Source organism: Sphaeramia orbicularis, chromosome 10, assembly GCF_902148855.1.
Source record: "Sphaeramia orbicularis chromosome 10, fSphaOr1.1, whole genome shotgun sequence".
Taxonomy (NCBI): Eukaryota; Metazoa; Chordata; class Actinopteri; order Kurtiformes; family Apogonidae; genus Sphaeramia; species Sphaeramia orbicularis.
In genome coordinates this window covers 26,832,319-26,851,522 of record NC_043966.1, presented here as the reverse complement: position 1 = coordinate 26,851,522, position 19,204 = coordinate 26,832,319, and the positions used below count along the sequence as shown (strand labels likewise).

Sequence of the window (19,204 nt, the reverse complement as noted above, 5' to 3'; positions counted from 1 at the left end):
GGCTGTTATTAACTGGATTTACTGCCATAGTAAACTGGTGTGTTGTGGTCTGTTTTCCCGTTCAGACTGTTCATTACTGAAGAAGCGGATCGAACACCAGCTCCTCCCGGGCTCCACCCAGTTTCTTTTCGTAACCTGGAAATAAAGCAACGACGAAATGAGTGCATGAATAAATAAACGCTGCAGCTGTAAATGTGCTTCTTTGCAAAGCTGCCTTTCACAAAACACTTTGACACCACAGAAGTGTGTGGCTCATCCAGGCAGGACTGTGTTAGTAACCGCAGCTGTCAGCATCATCGGATCGGATGCCCTCAACTGAAGTGACCTGGATGTGATACTGGAATAAAGGCCGTTTCTCGCTTTATTTTTGACAGACCGAAACAAACCCTGCGATACAAACGGGATGGTTGCAGTAGCAGCGGGCAACTAGCTAACTTTGTCAACCGGCTATTTGACTCGCATATTTCTTATTTATTAACATATACTCCGACAAAAATGAACGGACTTGGAGATGCAGTTTTTGTCCGGATAATTTAGTTGTCTTGCATTGTGAAGATTGGAAAACATGTGCCCAGAAGTGCAAGGAACAATGTTGTTATTGGCCAGTTAGCTTACGTTAGCACAGCTAGCTGTTAGTAAACGCTAACTACATCAAATTAGTGGGCTGAGTTAGCCTAGCTAACTCAGCCCACTAATTTAAATAGGCACGCACAACATTCTAGTCCCTAACGCTAGTCTCATGGATAGATTTTAGTACTGACAGCTTTTTCAAGTGAAACATTTCCTCTTTACAGCGCTTTACCCTTTTTCTGCTGTGTTTACAAAGCTAGCTAGCTAACCAGCTGTGCCGACCAGCCCTGAACTCGTTGCTATAGTCCGCTGTGGTGTCACGGCAATCTGTTGGCTGCAGAAGTCATATTGCAAACATAGCTTTACAGTTGTTTATCTGTCAAGAGAACGACAACCATGGCTCAAGACGCATTTCCTCTGCATTTTCTCGTTTGGAACAATCAGTACCTAGAGCTTGATCGAGAGCTGCAGAAAAAAGAGGTAAGCAGGGAGGTGTATTTTGCAGCTGCATGTTGATGGATTTTTACAGATGCGTTTGTTATGTGGCACTGCATTGCGCTGATGCTGGTGGTGTACTTGGTTCTGCAGCAGGATGTGGGGCGCTTGGATCCGAGGGGGCGCACCCCACTGGAGCTGGCTGTATGTCTGGGCCACCTGGAGTCAACACGAGTGCTGCTCAGACACTCTGCAGACCCAACACACTGCAACGCTCAGGGCTGGACAAGTGAGTGCTCTGCTGAGGGTTTCAGCTGTCAGACTCTGAGGGACTCAGATCAACTGTTATTAAAGGTGCATGCATGGTTCAGTCTTACAGGAGGCGGTGAGCACTGGAGACCCTGAGCTGGTTCAGCTGGTGCTTCAGTACAGAGACTTCAAGCGTGCCACCGAGAGACTGGCAGGCATCCCAGAACTGCTTAGCAAATTAAGACAGGTAACACATCCTTACATGTCATCTGGTGATGTCAGAGCTTTGTTGACTTGTGGAGAGGATCAACATTGCGAGGTTCTGAGGCGTGTGTGCCCCTAACAAATCTATGTTATCTCTTTACAAACATTGTCACAAGTCACATGACACACAGATTTTGGAGAATACAAAGGGCTTCCAAATTTGTCCACAGTTGCATGATTTCATTTGTCTCTTTCAGGCACGGGATTTCTATGTTGAGATGAAGTGGGAGTTCACCAGTTGGGGTGAGTGTTTTTTCTACAAAGGTCCATTTCAGCACCACAGTAGTTGGATAGCTCCTTCAGCAGCGGCTGTCAGTCCGGCGTGACACAGTGGATTTCATCATGCTACCCACTACACACCACTGATTTCCTGCCTGAATTATTAAGAAATATATATTTAACAGAGACGTACTGCATGATATTTGCAAAGACTTACTTTCTCCAATTTGCAGAAGTTTCTTGAATGTAAACTTAATCATACTTTTAAAATTGTAGGTAAAATGATGTTTCTTTACATCAGTATTTTGGATGTTAGCTTTTAGTTAGAATATAGAGAACAGTTTTCTGGCAGCACTTTGGTGGGTATTTCATATTTTGGTCCTTTTTAAATGGAGTGTTCAGTTGAAATAAAAACAGTTACAGGTTAAATAGAAGTTTTCTATTGCAGGTTCTCCCACTTTTTGCCTCATTGTCACCTCTTTCTCTTCTTCCACAATCCTCCTTTTAGTGCCTTTGGTGTCGAAGGTGTGTCCCAGTGACGTTTACCGGGTGTGGAAGAGCGGCTCATGCCTTCGTGTGGACACCACTCTTTTGGGCTTTGAGCATATGACTTGGCTGAAAGGACGACGCAGCTATATCTTCAAGGGTGGAGGTGTGTATCAGCCTGCAAAGAAAGACATAGAAACTGTTCTCATAGAGGCTTGAAGTGCCTTGGAAACACAGCCTTTGACACTGATCTACCTGTCCACCTCCTCTTAGATGACGGGGCTGTGGTGATGGAGGTGGACCACGAGAAGCAGGTGGTCTACACAGAGCCGCTCGTGTTATCACCTCGTGATGCACCCTCCCTTCTTGCAGCCATGCAGCCATCACAGGAGAATACAGCTCAGAGACTGACATCACCCATCGTCTCTACACATCTCAACACACGCAACATTGCCTTTGAGCGGTAACACATATATGTACTATGTTCAGGTTCACAAGTAGGACTCATTTCCTCAGTAGTTACTTGCTTGTATTTGTGCAAGTTATATGCAGACATATTTTAAAAGACTATGCTGCAGATGTTCAGGTGAAACCAAACCTGGAATAAGATGAATTCTTATTAATGTCAGTCAATTAGACATTAACATCACTTCCTCAGAATTAAAATACGTCAACACTGATAACCTTTGTATCATCCTCCTCCTTTTTTTTGTTTTCTTTTAATATTAAGGAACAAATCGGGAATCTGGGGATGGCGTTCTGAGAAGAGCGAGATGGTCAGTGGCTATGAAGCTAAGGTAAAGGAGTGTCCAGAGATGTTTACACAAGGAAGATTAGAGTTACACACAATACACAATTAGTTAGGGGCTATTATAGTTGGACCAGGACAGGATAGTTGTATATAAGCATTTGCCTCTGTTTGATATAAAATATAGCATGTTAAACCTCTCTGTATATTTTCTGTGGCCGATGTTTCTTTCAGGTTTACAGTGCTACCAATGTGGAACTGGTGACTCGGTCTAGGACAGAACATCTTTCAGACCAGGATAAGTCAAGGAGCAAAGGTATATAATCTCATGAGGTGCTTTTTCACTGAGGGTCTTAAGAAAAGAACTGCCAAAAATATGCCAGTAAAATCTTGTTCATCCCTTGGTATTCATGTTCTTTTTGATATGTTGTACAGTGTATTATAATGGCACTTGTGTTGTACCATTAGTCAGGCATGTTTCTTTTTTTAAGTGAATATGCTTGATGCTGTCCTCCCTTCATTATTATTCCCACACAGGCTCAAAGACTCCTCTGCAGTCCTTCTTGGGGATTGCTGAGCAGCATACAGCTCATAATGGGGTAAGTCTTTCCACAGTGCATCTCCATCACATCCACTCAGCCTCCTTTTAAGAACATGCATAGTTTATACGTAACTTTGCGTGTCCCTCTGTCAGAGTAATGTGTCCCAATGTGCCAGTCCTCACAACCCCACAGCCATCACTGCTGAGGAATATTTCAACCCAGAATTTAATCTGAACGGACGGGATATCGGGCGTCCCATCGAGCTTACCAGCAAAGTACAGAGGTACGATGAAGCCATGACCACACATGATAAAAAAACACAGATGCACACATTTATGTATTTTTGTGTTTTGTGTTTGTCCAGGTTTAAAGCAACCCTGTGGTTGAGTGAGACTCATCCTCTGTCGCTGGCAGAGCAGGTGACGCCTATCATTGACCTCATGGCCATCTCCAACGCACACTTTGCCAAGCTACGTGACTTCATCACCCTACGCCTGCCTCCAGGCTTTCCTGTCAAGATAGGTGTGTGTGGAGAGAATGGTTTTAGACTTGTGTGTCTAGATTAAGTAATCAAACAAAACTTGTTTGCAACTGAGACCTCAACATGTCCTTTCTAATTCAACTTGCTTTGTGTTCTCCAGAGATTCCCTTGTTTCATGTGTTGAATGCCAGAGTGACCTTCAGTAACCTGTGTGGCTGCGACGAGCCAGTCAGCTCTGTGACGGTTCACAAACCTGAGAGCACTGGAGAAGCTGGTAACTATCAACTCACTCAGATTATTATCACAGTGATATATGCCATGTTTTTAGCTCAGAATCCAAATATGTCATTTGTTTACACTGACCATTATAATCCTGTTGTTATTTTTCATTTAGCATGTGGGATTTATACTAATGTTGTTTTTGAGACTCAAAATGTAAATATGTGTACTGATTTACCTCCAGCTTAAGTAGATACGATCACAGGTATTATTTTTAAATCGAAAATACAACAGTTAACAGTCAAATTGTTGAATTGAGTTGATAATGGTACACACGCCGAGGTTACAGAGTGTCAAAATGTCTTCACTCTGGAGCAACTTTTCCAAAAGGTGCATTTTCAGGGACTTAAAACAGGATGTTTGTGCTAGGATGAAATGACATGTACAAGTGGACTACTCCAAAGTTTCCAGGTCTATTAATATTGTGATCCACTTTCCCCCAGGTCAGTCACCCCCTCCCTTCCACTGTGAGGTGGACCCATCTGTATTTGAGCCCCCGCCAGACTACACCACACTAGGCCCGGGCCGCAGCGAACCAATGAGAGATGAGGACGACAACCTGCTGCAGTTTGCCATCCAGCAGAGTCTGCTGGACGCTGGCACTGAGAGCGACCAGGTCAGACCAAAGTCTAATAGTCAGTCTGTGTAAAACAAGTCTATCAAAGGTAGTTTCACAGCAGGAGTTTGATTGCTTATGGATTTTGTTCCTATTCTCTTTCTGTAGTTAATTTTTAGTTCACTGGATGTTCTTTTTGCACAACAGAAGACTAGGAAAACTGAAGTGTTTCACTCCTACTTTTTAGAATACACAGATTTAATTGATGCAGGTTCATTCTGAATGTGTTAGCATCAAGAAAACACTGCCTCCTTTCATTCTTTTTTGTGTTTAAGCTTCTGAAATGAATGTTACAATAAATGTGATTGATTTTTGGCTTCTGTTTATATCTCTAGGAGGTTGTTAACCATATGTGTGTTCATTAGGTGACCATCTGGGAGGCTCTGACCAACAGCCGCCCAGTGCCACAGTCTCCACTGTACGAGGAGGACTCACAGCTGGAGAGGTGAGCTGACTCATAGGCAGCATCACACCATCCAGGAAAACATTCTTTAACAGTTATTGATTCTGTTTTGGCTACAACACAGTCGCCATTGTCTATTTATATACAGTATATCACATGGTTTTAAATGTGATGTTTCTTTTAGATTACTCAGTTTAGTACATCATGAATATGTTAATGAAAACAATTCTATCCAAGAGTAAGCAGGGCCTGAGGCTGTCATTCACTCAACTTACCTTAGGGGATTATATGTAGTATTGATATTCCAAACTGTCAGCAGCAGTGGGAAATCACATACCAGAACACAGTTTGGAGGAAAACCACCAACAAATCAACCCTGTGTATGCACAGACTGTATCACTCACTGAATAATGTATAAGGCTTATTGTTTACACACACATCTGTGTTCTGATATCATCAAATTTTCAATGAACAATGAACTTAGCAAAGATAATAACATCACATAATTACTTTATCTTCATAAACCTCACAATCAAACTCACCCGTGTAGGAGAAACTCTGCCACTTCACATCCAACTCCATTCATTTAGAGCTGTGTCCAGTGGTGAAAACATTTCTAGATTTTATCACTTTATTTGACTCTAAAAGTTGGTTCTTATCGGCACAATTCCAATCTCGTCACTTTCTGACATTTTGGCTTTTGATGTGGATAAATTCAGTTTGTATCTCTACAATCCATTACACTTGCATCTTTGACAGAACTTCATGGCTCTTCATTCTGACCAGTCTAATGATAATTTTAAGTTATTTTTTTAAAAGCGTTTTTAAGTAGAAATGCTACATATAAACCTTTCAACTTCCTCCTTCCTTCCACTAATGCTTTACCTTTTTTCTGTCGTCTAACCTAATTAAACTAGTTCTTGGAACTAAACAAGGAAAAGGAGTGGTGGGTTACTCTGAATGTGAGCATTTGCAGTTGTTACAGTAAAACTCTGACTGACTCCCAGTTCTTCCTGATTCAGGGAAACCTCTGCTATATGAAGTAATTAAACATCTCTGAATAGAATTAAGTGATTAGTTCTGTCTGTTCTCTTGAGATCAGCAATCCCCAGATCCTCCCGTAATGAAGCAGTGCAGTAAAACCTTCCTCTTAAGATACCCTTTGTTTAATACTTGACATTCTATCTTTATTAGCGGTGTAAGGAAATATCAGTGCTCTGATGTATAGCAATATTATTGTTTGTGATATTGCATTCATTTTTAATTAATATTTCACATACAATGATGGTTCTGTATGCATAAAAAAAATCTACTTCCTGCATATTGTGATGTATTCTTTGTACAGCTGTGCAAAAATCTGCCATTAGGTAAGGTTATAATGGCTGGATATATGCACATCTCTGTATCAGGACCCAGTTGTGATTACAAAAGAAATACATAAATAGTATTAAAAAGAGTTTCTACAGACCTAAGTATCAAGTATTTGCAGTGACCACCCTCTACACTTAACTAAACCATTGCACTAAACAATCGTTTGACAAAATACATTCACAGTGATGCAGCTCAAGAAACAGTCAAAAGTTTAGTTTTTGTTGGTTTTACTGTTGTTTCTTAAAGGCCTAATCAGGGGTATGGTCTGAACCTCAGCTACTATGACCTTTATACAACATGGGTTGAATATTTTTAACTTACAACTTACATTGATGGCATGTGGAAACTAATGTAGTGTTCAACTGCAACAGAATCATGAAGCAGTAAACAGAGATTCTTTTCTGCCATTTAAAACTGAAATTGGTCCTCAAAACACACAAGATTTGTCTCTTTGTGTTAACTTTTTGCTACTCTAAAATTTTTTATGATAAAAGCAGTGAAGCTCAGTGTGTTTCTTCAAAATGATGTACTTTAGATCTAGTACGTCAGTTGTTTGTACCTACTATTGCCACTTTTTTATATACAGTTATTTATTTTTATCTATCTATCTATCTATCTATCTATCTATCTATCTATCTATCTATCTATCTATCTATCTATCTATCTATCTATCTATCTATCTATCTATCTATCTATCTATCTATCTATCTATAAGGTAGCAATAGTAAGTTCAAACAATTGACATGTTTTGTTTTTTTTTTCTACTTTACTATTAGCTGAAGGTACAGTGCAAATGTACCTGTGCTTTGCACTATGTATAAATGCATGTGACAAACCTATCTTATCCCGTTTACTTGTGTCTAATAGGGCAATCCAGGAGTCTCTTTCCATCTCACTGGCCAACAGAGAAGGAGACGACACAGCTGACCCAAGCCAGCCCTCCTGCGTCTCTCCGATGGACCCGGCTGCTAGCTCCCCTCTCTCCTACAGTGCTGTCACCGATCCGCGGTTGTCGGGACACTTTGGTGTGGCGAGCAGCTTTGATGAGCAGCTGCGTATCGCCATGGAGCTGTCGTGCAGGGAGCAGGAGGAAATGGACAGGTGAATATGGAAGATGGAAATAAATCTCTTGTGGACGCGTAAATTTGACTTTTTATTTTTCCTGCAGAGAGTAAAAGTAAGGTTTTGTTTGCACATTAATCTCACCTGCCTCCCTCTCTGTTGTGCTGAGATACAGAAACTTTACTTTTTGTCTCGGTATTTATGAGACAGCAGTTTTGACTAGACCAATTTATCTTGGTCTGCCCGTGTTTTCACAGCTTTTCTTTTCTCCAGTTTCTCTCTTCTCCATCTTTTTCATTTTAACCCTAAGCCATTACAGACAGGGAGCCCTGTGGTCTCATCTTGCATTCTAAATTCTATTTTAGCAAAATAAGTTGAAAAGTACTGTCTATTTGTTTTCATAACCCAGTGGGAAATCAAAATGTACCAGCCAAATATTAGATTAGAAGAGAATTATCTTTTATTGTTACCACTTTTACTATTTATTTCACTTTGACTAGAACGGGAACTCTTGTAATTTTGGGTACTCAACATTTCATGTCCTGTACAGTTATAAGAACCTAATATCACCAAAGGTGTGTCAGAATAGTCATTTTTGCTTCGGAAAGTTCCTAACTAACTGAAATGACCTGTAAGTGTCTGAGTGTCAGGAAAGGTAAGAGACCAAATTCTCTAAATGCAAAGCAAAGAAGCTTCAATTCTTCCTTTAGCGTCTCCTTTAGCATAGGATACACTGGACCATGCTTTATGAACGGAGAGGACAGAATGCCATCCCACAATTCACTGCAGTTACATTGGCTGACTGAACTGTTCACAAAAGGATTACCATAACAGACAGGATATGTATTTTCGTCTTATGCCACAAGTATCTAATATGCTGATATGTTTTCTTTTGAACTTTAAACACATGTTGGGGTGGTCATGGCTCAGGAGGTAGAGCAGGTTGTCCAATAAACAAAGGGTTGGTGGTTCAAATCTCACTCTACCTTAGTCGTGTGCTGTTATGTCCTTGGGCAAGACACTTCACTGACCTTGCCTCCAGTGTCACTCACACTGGTGTATGAATTTTCGGTGGTGGTTGGAGGGGCTGTTTGGCGCGAGCAGCTGTGGCTACAAACGTAGTTTACTTCTACCAGAGTGAGAATGTGAGAGCGAATGGATCAATAATGAAAAAACCGTATAGAAATCTCATCCATTATTATTAATCCATTTTGTTGGTGTAAAAGTAAACTTAATGCAGCAGAATCTGTGCTTAGTTTGTATGAGTTCGATCTTCACAGCCTACTTATTTCAGTCATTCATTAAGTTTTGGCTCCTTCAGTCACAGATGCCTTAAGAAAACTATACAGTGAACTGGAAACAGGATCTTCAGGAAGAGAAATGCAGGCAAATCAGGCCAGAGGAAGTGCATTAATGGCTTAAAATGTTATTAATTTTAGGCAGATGATGGTTTTAATTCACCAAGTAAACTTTAAATGACTGCATGTAGGGTAGTAGACTTGTAGACATAATTATAGCTTTTAATTTGCATAGATTTAGTATTGGGGTACAATTCTGCTGATTCAGAATCCATATTGACAGATATGGAGGATGAGTGACTGAGTATTAGTGCAGATTTAGCTGTTATTAAGTAATGTTTCTGTTCAAATCTTGATAATGAAGTCACATTTTTGCAACAATGTCCATGTTTATGTTATACATTAAACAGCACAGTGGGAATGCACCAAGGGAAATATCCAAGATGCGCTTTTCATCTTTAAAACATTTTAGTTTCATCCATAGCTGAACCATGGAACATTTGTTTAGTGTTAATGCCGCTGGATTCTTCTAATGTCCTTATGAATTCTCCTTTATAACATTCCTCAATCCCATCACGTTTTCCTCTGTGGTCAAGGAAAAGTGGTTAAGAAAAGTAGATACGAGTTTTGTGTTTTTTGTTCTTCAGACACACTCTAATACATCTACTTTTTTTGTATGTCCAGGAAGCGGAAGGAGGAAGAGGAGGAGTTGGAGAGGATCCTGCAGCTGTCACTCACCGAAAAGTAATGTCATAAGAACCTTAACAGAGGCGGGTCTTCATTAGGGATCAATCCTCTTAATTTATTGCTTTCATTTAATTTTTTAAGATCATGAGATGTTAAGTTATTACAGATGTTTTATTTGTCTCTTTATTGCACAAAGGCTGCTACAAAAAGAGAATAACAAAATAAATGGTTCAGGTGTGAGTGGGAAATGGGTGGGAGGGATGAGAAGACAGGTACTCTTAAACACACACTACAATGATGGAGACAAAAGGGAGAGCCTGTTTTTCTTTTTTTTTTTTTTTATATTTTTCACAGTCTTGATGTCTTTATTGAGTGATGAATGATCCTTAAACTTAAACCTATAACATGATCTGTGATACTGATGGGGGAAAAAAAATTATGGGATAACTTATAAAAATATGATTATAACATTTGAACATTTATGTTGGCTTCCTCCTATGTGTGAAAAATAAAGAATAATAATCACGTGGTTTGAGTTTTTTCTTGAATTTGTTTATAATTTTGTATTTTATTTGGTATTTTTACACTTTGATTGTTTCATTTCAAAATTAATTATTAGTCATTTTGACCTGTTAATTTTTATATCTGAGAACTCAGCTGAAACAACACACAAAAAGGTCCCCTAAAGAAAAACATCTTTTATTTACACTAGGTGTTTATTAACCTAGAATTTAGTCCGGGCTTTTATGAACATCTGCATGGTCAGTAAATCATGTACAGGAAAATACATGATTTTCACTGAGTAATGCAAAATGTAGAGGAAAATATTATAACATATGGTGATAGATTACTTCATTTGGAAGTTGCCACAAAAAAATAGTTCTAGGTTCTATATGGTTAATAAGACCAGAACAGGAAGAAGAATGGACTATTGGAGATCTGTGCCCTAGTTATTAATACATTATTTTATTACCCCACCCCCCGAAGGAGAGGCAAGGGATATTTTTGGTTTGGTTTGTTTTGTTTGTTTGTTAACACCCTAGCAGCAAAACTATTGGTTGAATTCATACCAAATTGGGTTTATAGATTACCAGTGACCCATAATGGATCTGATTACATTTTGGGAAAAGTAGGTCAAAGTTCTCATTTTTTATGCATTTTTAAAATATTTTTTCTTCTCCCATTTACATATAATGGGCAAAATTCCAAATGTCTATAAAAACATCAATTTTGTTTCAATTTACTTCAGACTTGGCACACATATAGAGGCAATTGATATGCTTATATCAGCACATGCATAGACATGATGACATCAGCTGGATCGATGCCAAAATAAGATACAATACATGCAAGGGGCGGGGTTTGTTGTGCCTGGCACCACTTGTTATGCATTTTATTTCCTTGTACACTTAAAACTGTCATACCATAAGTGTTAAGGAGAGACTTTCCCCACAGACACAGCACTGTGGGGCAACAGGAAAGGTTAAATATAAAATTTCATCATTTGGAACTTGCCACAAAGTAATTCTTGGTCTTTAAGGCTTAAAATACAAGTGTAAAGAGGCTCTGAAGCTATAGGCAGAGGTCTGTCACACCCACAGGGACCTTAGCCGACCTTTTTAATTTGTCGACTTTTTTCCTAAAGATCCACACATGTCATATTGTTTCGTTGTATTCCGCAGAGATTGTGTTTTCATAGGTGGTTTTGCTCTCACTGTTGGAGATGGCTTCCCTCCGAAACTTTAAAATCTCCTGAAGTTGACCGTCCAGTTGAACTAGTTCAGAAAACAAACACATTTTAGTAATTTAGGAGTGACTTGCACATATGATTATGAAATCTTATGTAGCATATCCACTGCTGTATTCTCACCAAGCTTTAGACTGTGATCAACAGGCCAGTGCTCATCAGGAACCAAATATTCACTCTCCGCCGCCTTATCTGGTGGAGACTCAGGGGCGTCTTTGCCCTCCCACCGCATCATAGGTGACACTTTTGCCTTGGGTACAGTTTTTGGTGATGGTGAAGAGATGGTGACACATTTAGGAGCAGAAGACATCTCTGTTGGACACACAAGTTATATACAAAGCAAAAAAATCAGTTATTACCAGCAAGGTTCCAAAAGTTACAAGAAAAGAGGGAAAGTATGCCCAAAAAGTGGCACAGTATTTCAGTTAGAATTTGTGGAACTGTTGTTATGAGGAACTTAAACCTTGTATTTTTACTAATTATAAATAACCCCTCCATAATGTTCATTTTCTCAAAGGTTTTTATTATATATTTACACACTGTATTTTTGCTGTTAGTGTTTAAAGTCTCTAAACCAGTGGTGTCAAACATGCGGCCTGTGGCCTAAAACTGGCCCACTAAAGTCCAATCCAGTCCATGGGTTGAATGTTTGAGGTGCAAAAATCACACTGAAGAAATAAACAGTCAAGGATGTCAAACTCATTTTAGCTCAGGGGTCATGTACAGACCAATTTGATCTAAAGTGGATTGGACCAGTAAAATAATAGCATTATAACCTATAAATGACAATAACTTTTTTTTGTTTTTGTGTGAAAAAACCTAAATTACATGATGAAATGTTTACATGTACAAACTATCCTGTCACAAAAAATGTGGATAATCTAAACAACCTGAAATTTCTTTTGGGAAAAAAATGGAATTTTAACAATATTATGACTGTTACTAAATGTTTTGTGCATTTGTAGATTTGTAAGTTGTAATGCACATGTGTAAATGAGAAGCTGAGGCCTGATATTGTTAAAATTACACTTTTACTTTTTGTGCAATAAACAAAAAGTTCTCATCCACATGAAAATATGCTATTGTATTACTGGTCTGGCCCGCTTGAGATCAAATTGGGCTGTATGTGACCCCTGAACTAATTGAATTTGACACCCTAATAAATAACATATAACCCCATGAATAACATATTACATTGTTTGCATCTTGTTCTTTCACGTCAGTTTGACACCACACTGTTTTAGCTGGGTGTAGTGTAAAGTTGTTTTTTTTTTTTCCTGTTTTACCATGGTTGAACGGTGAAATCAGGTCAAATTGGTTGTCTGACAGTATTTAGGGATTTAAAAAATGTCAAAAGCTAATTGAAACAAGGAAAATGGATAAATGGTGTTAACCCCACAAACATAATAAAAAAATGTGCAGCTTTTAATGTAATAATCCTACAGATGTAATAACTTTCCCACAAACGTAATAACAGTCACCTACCACGAACATAATACGTCATTTTCCCACAGTGTGCGCCAACCCTCTCCGTTGTTATCATAATCATATCCAGACATATTCTTTACATGGTTCAAACATAGGCTTCTATTATACTTCATGAGAATGAATATCCAGTTCATACTGAAGCTTTTATAACAAAACCTTTACAATATTTTTACCCATACTGTTTTGTTCCTCCACTTGTATTTGTAATTAAACACCTATTAATCTGGAATTGGTACCATGGGGTGTAACTGCACCATTTGATCATTCTAAAAAGGCAAGTATCCAAAGGACAAGAATAAATGGGAAGGAAAATAAAGAAGAATAAATATTCATGCATGCATTATTTGAATGTATGTGATGTACTCATTTAGTACATTTGTGGGAAGTTATTACTATTTTGGAAACAAGATTTTTACTGTTGCATAAATGTAAGAAATCCTCACAAAAGTAATAATTATTATGTTTGTGGGAAATGAGGTATTACGTTTGTGGTAGGCAACTGTTATTATGTTTGTGGGAAAATTATTACATTTGTGGGTGTATTACGTTAAAAGCTGCAAATTTTTATTACATTTGCGGTTTATTACGTTTGTGGGGTTAACAAATGGTAAAGTAAAGTAACAAAGGACTGACAGGTACAGTTGGAGGGAAGGTTGTGGTTTGTTGAGTTGTTTTGTTTGGATTATTATAATTTTTCCTTAATGCATGTAAAGTAAGGCATATGGTTAAAAAAGTATACATTATAAACTGTGGCCTCCGCCTACATCCCTATCAGACTGTGCATTCTGTATAACAATAACATCTTGTACACACTATTGTTAACTTATATGTCTTTTTTTTTCCTATTAATTGCCTATCCAAAATTTTAATCATTATTTATGACTGTGTTGTTTCTGTGACTATTTTCTCACCAATGTGAAGGTCGTAGGGCTGAGATGTCATGTAGGGTTGAAGGCGATAATCTGTCTTTTCCAGGAAGTATTTAAGCACATCATTTAAAGAGGATACTGTCACCTACACACAAACACACACATAAGAACAGAAAAAAAGAAAAAAAAAGGCACACATGTTACCTCAATCAAAATCCATAACCCTGTGATAACCCTGGTTGACATAAAATAAAAGCTTTGAGACGTACTGGTTTATCAAGCTCAATGACAAAGCCTGATTTTTTTGTGGAAGTCACTCTGTAGTTCTTCATGACAGGCCCACTGGAACAACAAGACACAGTTTAGACACCATAAATCATTAAATTAAAATAAAAGCTCATACTCAAATATCAGCAAAAACAAATGAAACAGCACAAAATAAATGCAGATAATTGTCCGTTTTCAGATGAGCTGACCTGGATGTGACCTGTCTCAGGGTCAGGGCATAATTGTTGGGCTGGGTGGCCGGGCGGAGGATGATGCCTCCATACTCTGGGTTTTCCTCTAACATCCTCTCAGCTTCCTGCCGGGTCACATTGTAGAAGCACCTGCAGGAAAAAGAGGGAAATACTTCTTCATTGATATGTGTATAGAATGAAGTTTTGCTGTTTTAGAAGCAAAAGGTTGAGACAAGAAGGACTTACAAAGGCATGCTGCTGTGGTCAGGCTGGTCTGAAGGCTGCGGGGAGGAGGGGGAGGGGGAGGGGGAGGGGGAGGGGGAAGGGGAAGGGGGGCGCAGGAAGGATGGGCGAGGAGGGAGGGCAGGACGTGGAGATGGAGACGGGGGATTTCTTTTTCTCTCCTGATCCAGAGCCTCCTGCAGCATCATCATCTGGCCAGGCAGCAGCTGCAGCTTACCAGGGATCTGCCTCTGTGAGATGAGATGAGATGAGATGAGATGAGATAAAAGAAAAGAACTTTAATAAAACAAGAGGAAGTTCTTATACTATAATACACTCAAGTTGAGACAGTATACAGGGTGGGGAAGCAAAATTTACAATGAACATTTAGTTGTTTTTTCTCAGCAGGCACTACGTCAATTGTTTTGAAACCAAACATATATTGATGTCATAATCATACCTAACACTATTATCCATACCTTTTCAGAAACTTTTGCCCATATGAGTAATCAGGAAAGCAAACGTCAAAGAGTGTGTGATTTGCTGAATGCACTTGTCACACCAAAGGAGATTTCAAAAATAGCTGGAGTGTCCATAAAGACTGTTTATAACGTAAAGAAGAGAATGACTATGAGCAAAACTATTACGAGAAAGTCTGGAAGATACTATTAAAGAAGAATGGGAGAAGTTGTCACCCAAATATTTGAGGAACACTTGCGCAAGTTTCAGGAAGTGTGTGAAGGCAGTTACTGAGAAAGAAGGAGGACACATGGAATAAAAACATTTTCTATTATGTCAATTTTCTTGTGGCAAATAAATTCTCATGACTTTCAATAAACTAATTGGTCATACACTGTCTTTCAATCCCTGCCTCAAAATATTGTAAATTTTGCTTCCCCACCCTGTACATCACTGTATATACAACATTATAAATCACTATAAAATACTGACAGTACAATAAAGTGCGATTGTTGTCACTTGCTCTTAAGAGATTGCAATAAAAGGATTTAAATTTACTATCTATACTATATTATCTGCCATGTTAGAAAATTCATTACTGACTAAAAAAGCTCTTGCAGCAGTTTTCATCTTAGTAGAAGGGTAGGGCATGAGCCAAAAACAAACTGATTAAATATTGGAGCAGATCTATACTAGATTTACTAGATAGTAGATAGAATACTAGATAGAACATCAGAGGGTCCCATAATTAAATAAAATGGAAATAAATAAACTAAATAAATCTGTGGCACAAGCTCACAAAAATGAGAAAAACTAAGGTTATCATTTGCGGATTAACCCTCAAAGACAAAAACAGTTGAAAGCATCTACTGATCTAAAATGTTTACTAATCTCTGAATCACTAACCCTATCAACACATTGAAATAATTAAGGCAAAATGTAGTCTTTCAGCTTTTCATTGATAATACATGTGACCCATTTGGATGTTCAGCGACTCCACAATAAAAGTAGAAACACTCATCTTTTGTAACATTCATTAACCAGTAAAACCCACATTTGGAATGGTACTGAATGTAAACACTTATTTTTATGTTCAGTAAAGAATGTATTTATTTTTTTCTTCAGTTTTCTTTGTTTTGATATTGTAACCTTTGAGTTTACTTTGAGCTTTTATGAACATCTAGTTGTTCGCTGAAAAAAATGCAAAATGCAGAGGATGATAATATGATAAACAGTGATAAGTTACTATATTCATTTGGAATTCTCCATAAAAATAGTCTTTTGGGATTAATAAGACTGTGGAACGGGAAGAGGAGTGGACTATTGGAACTCTATGTCCTTCCCATTACTGATATTCTTATTCTCTGCTTTTTATTTCCTTGTACACTCATCATAGTTGTCATATCATTAGTCTTAAGGGCATATTGACCCCAGAGCCACACCACTGTGGGATGACAGACTCTATAATGATTAACTGGCAGATACTTATACTCCGTTGTCAACTCGACTTGCCTTTTTGTGTCTAGTTAAATACTGTGTTCAAAAAGTTCAAAAACCTCACAATAGTATTTTTGATATTTTGTGTGTGACTGTGTTTATTGAGTCTTAAACTCTCTTGTTCTTGTTGCAACTTTGAACTCTGTAATCTTCACACTTTAAGCGGCAGCACTGTTGTTTGTGTGTTTGCTTACTCTGACCACCGTCAAAATGAAACCCCTCCACTCTTCTCCTGTGTCGGGATTGTCCATCTGCAGGAAGAGAACACAGATGATAAATCAGATAATCATATCAAATCATATATGCACATCCCCTCCTCTTTGAGGCAACCAGAAATGTTTGTTTTGGTCAATTAAAATCCTGTTTGGTCAAATTAAGCTCAAACCTGGAACTATGGTAAATACAACAGTGATAATGTTCAGGAATCCCATGGTAAAGTAAAGTAACACAGCCTTTCTTATGTTATCATACCTTCAGCTTCACCTTCTCTGTTTGCAGGATGAGAGTGAAGACAGCTGGTGTCTTCTTCTGAAATGGAGCATCTAACTCCATCGACTTCAGCTTCTCCAGCTCCAGCTTTTCTGTGTACTGGCAAAGTTGATGGAACAAGCATCTCAGAGAACAGAGTTTTCACTTTGGATCAGACACAATTACAAGAACATACACTAATCAAAGAAAAGACTAAATTATATCATAATACGATATAACATGAATTCACATTTCTACACAAAGTCTGGAATATTTTATGGCCTGAAAATCAAGTCAGGTATTTTTTTTAGAACACAAATTCTAATTTTACAAGTGAACACATATTTACACATATGTATTTGTAATTTGTAATTGAAAACATGTTCTTACTGTGTCCTGAGTGTCGTCTTTATACAGAAACAATGTGGCTCCACGGAGCTCTGCGTAGTACTTCTTATAATCCTGAAAATTATACCAGTATATTAAAAACTCATACACTCAATATTTATTCACATTTCCAACTCTAAACAGTGAATTCTTATAGCAGCAAACAAATGAACCTTTACACGTCTGCATCATTTATCCCTGTTAATGTTTTTTGTTATTTTCAGTCTGCAGTGTCTCGGTCTTCACCTTCTCCTCAGTGTGTTTCTTCAGCAGGTGTCCACAGTAGTACAGAGGCAGGTCCGTGATGGTGGCCCTCCTCTTGTGGACCACTCTGGAGGGCACAGCCATCTTCTCAGGCTTGGTCTGATAACTATTTTTCTCTCTCTACTTTTATTCAGTTTGCTTCTGTTTGTTCAGCACTGTATCATTATTGTTGAGTCAGTTTTGCCTGATCCGAGTGCAGGTTTATTCCCAGTTGTGTCCTCGAGCGGCTCTCAAAGCACTGTCAGCCCCGAGGTGAAACATGAGGCTGTCTGAGAAAATTATTGGTCCATAAACTTTTACTGATAAACTATTCCTCCCCCTTTTTTTCAGTCTGTTTAGACACTGAGAATGAGGAAACAGTGATTTATAAACAAGGAAGTTGGTATGAAATATCCAGAATAAATCCCACTCCTTTTGTACTTTGAACCTGAGAATAATTTAAGAATGACAGCTAAACAAAGGACGGCAAGAGGCAATGAAGCATGAAAGCATTTATCCAGCACACACATGCAGACACACAGCTTTGACCGGTAATTTACAAACCCCTTTAATTATCTCACAATGCAGTGGGAGTTTTAAAAGGATACTACCGACACTGCTGAATAATAATCACTGAAAAGACTCAAATCCTCTACATACAAAGAATTCACTAATAAACTGATTCTTCTTCTAGAGGTATTTGTAAAAATGCTGCTCTAGAATATGTATAGTATATTTATTTTTGTTATTAATAGCATGCAGGGATGGAAGTAAGGCATCAGCATCCTTTCAGACAGAGACAGATTATCAGGCACCTGTTTAGATCAAGAAGATGTGAATGTGTTGCAGAGGTTTTGGGGTTTGAGTGTCTCAGCCAACTGATCTGACGTCCACATGAAACAGATCTATATCAAATCAACTGTCAATTCATTCCCAAGTAGTAGAAACTCTCATAAGTATGAATACATCTATAAATGGGACTCACTTTTCACTTTCTTTGTTTTACCATGGGAGGCCAACATCAGGAGGCAACACTATTACTGATCTAACCCTTCGCATCTTTTTTTTTTTTTTTTTTTAGAAAAATTTAAATTATCAAATAAATACAATATTACAGTCATGATTGTGAGAAGTATATTGTGGGGCTTAATGGCATCTAGTGGTGAGGATGTAGAATGCAACTGAATACAGACTTCTCACCTCACACTCTTCAAGCCTGTAAGAAAATGCAGGTTGGCACACAAAAACAAAACAAAACAAAAATACTACTACTGCCATTACTGCTACTACTAATAATAGTAATAATGTAACTACATAAAGTGCTGTGTTATGTTCAGGTAAATATACACTGATGATAAAAAGATAATTATTGATATTACATTCCATGTCTGCAATTAGATTGTCCTAAATCCTCTACTCTGTGCCTTTATTAGAAGTAATAAACAGCAGAAATGACCTTTTGAGCTGAGATACTTGAGAACAAGTCCCCCTTTGCTACTCAGACTTTCTGCAGATGTTGATAAATGCACCAGGTGATCATCATCATCATCATCATCATCATCATCATCATCATCATCATGACTGGTGTCCTTGATGATTTTAAAACTGCATCTAGGCCAGTGACTGCACAGCTTTACTGTTGAGGATCATTATATG

At 38.2% G+C, this 19,204-nt stretch overlaps 2 protein-coding genes across 2 annotated transcripts; one reads left to right on the top strand and one right to left on the bottom strand.

Moving 5' to 3' along the window:
* The first annotated feature begins 122 nt into the window (after window positions 1–122).
* ankrd13d (ankyrin repeat domain 13 family, member D) lies at window positions 123–10,239 on the top strand. The gene is made up of 16 exons (XM_030144888.1): window positions 123–1,050; window positions 1,159–1,294; window positions 1,377–1,501; window positions 1,716–1,761; window positions 2,246–2,389; window positions 2,497–2,686; window positions 2,954–3,020; window positions 3,206–3,287; window positions 3,509–3,570; window positions 3,666–3,796; window positions 3,878–4,035; window positions 4,155–4,268; window positions 4,717–4,889; window positions 5,255–5,334; window positions 7,531–7,764; window positions 9,708–10,239. The coding sequence occupies exons 1-16, from the start codon at window positions 967–969 to the stop codon at window positions 9,769–9,771; spliced, it is 1,890 nt and encodes a 629-aa protein (XP_030000748.1). The 5' UTR covers window positions 123–966; the 3' UTR covers window positions 9,772–10,239.
* A 1,084-nt stretch (window positions 10,240–11,323) lies between these two features.
* On the bottom strand, window positions 11,324–17,653 carry LOC115427523 (signal-transducing adaptor protein 1-like). The gene is made up of 10 exons (XM_030146106.1): window positions 17,552–17,653; window positions 17,309–17,380; window positions 16,922–17,038; window positions 16,645–16,701; window positions 14,519–14,745; window positions 14,291–14,422; window positions 14,084–14,156; window positions 13,857–13,959; window positions 11,581–11,769; window positions 11,324–11,485 (listed from the first exon to the last, which is right to left on the bottom strand). The coding sequence occupies exons 1-10, from the start codon at window positions 17,651–17,653 to the stop codon at window positions 11,367–11,369; spliced, it is 1,191 nt and encodes a 396-aa protein (XP_030001966.1). The 3' UTR covers window positions 11,324–11,366.
* Between the last annotated feature and the right edge of the window lie 1,551 nt (window positions 17,654–19,204).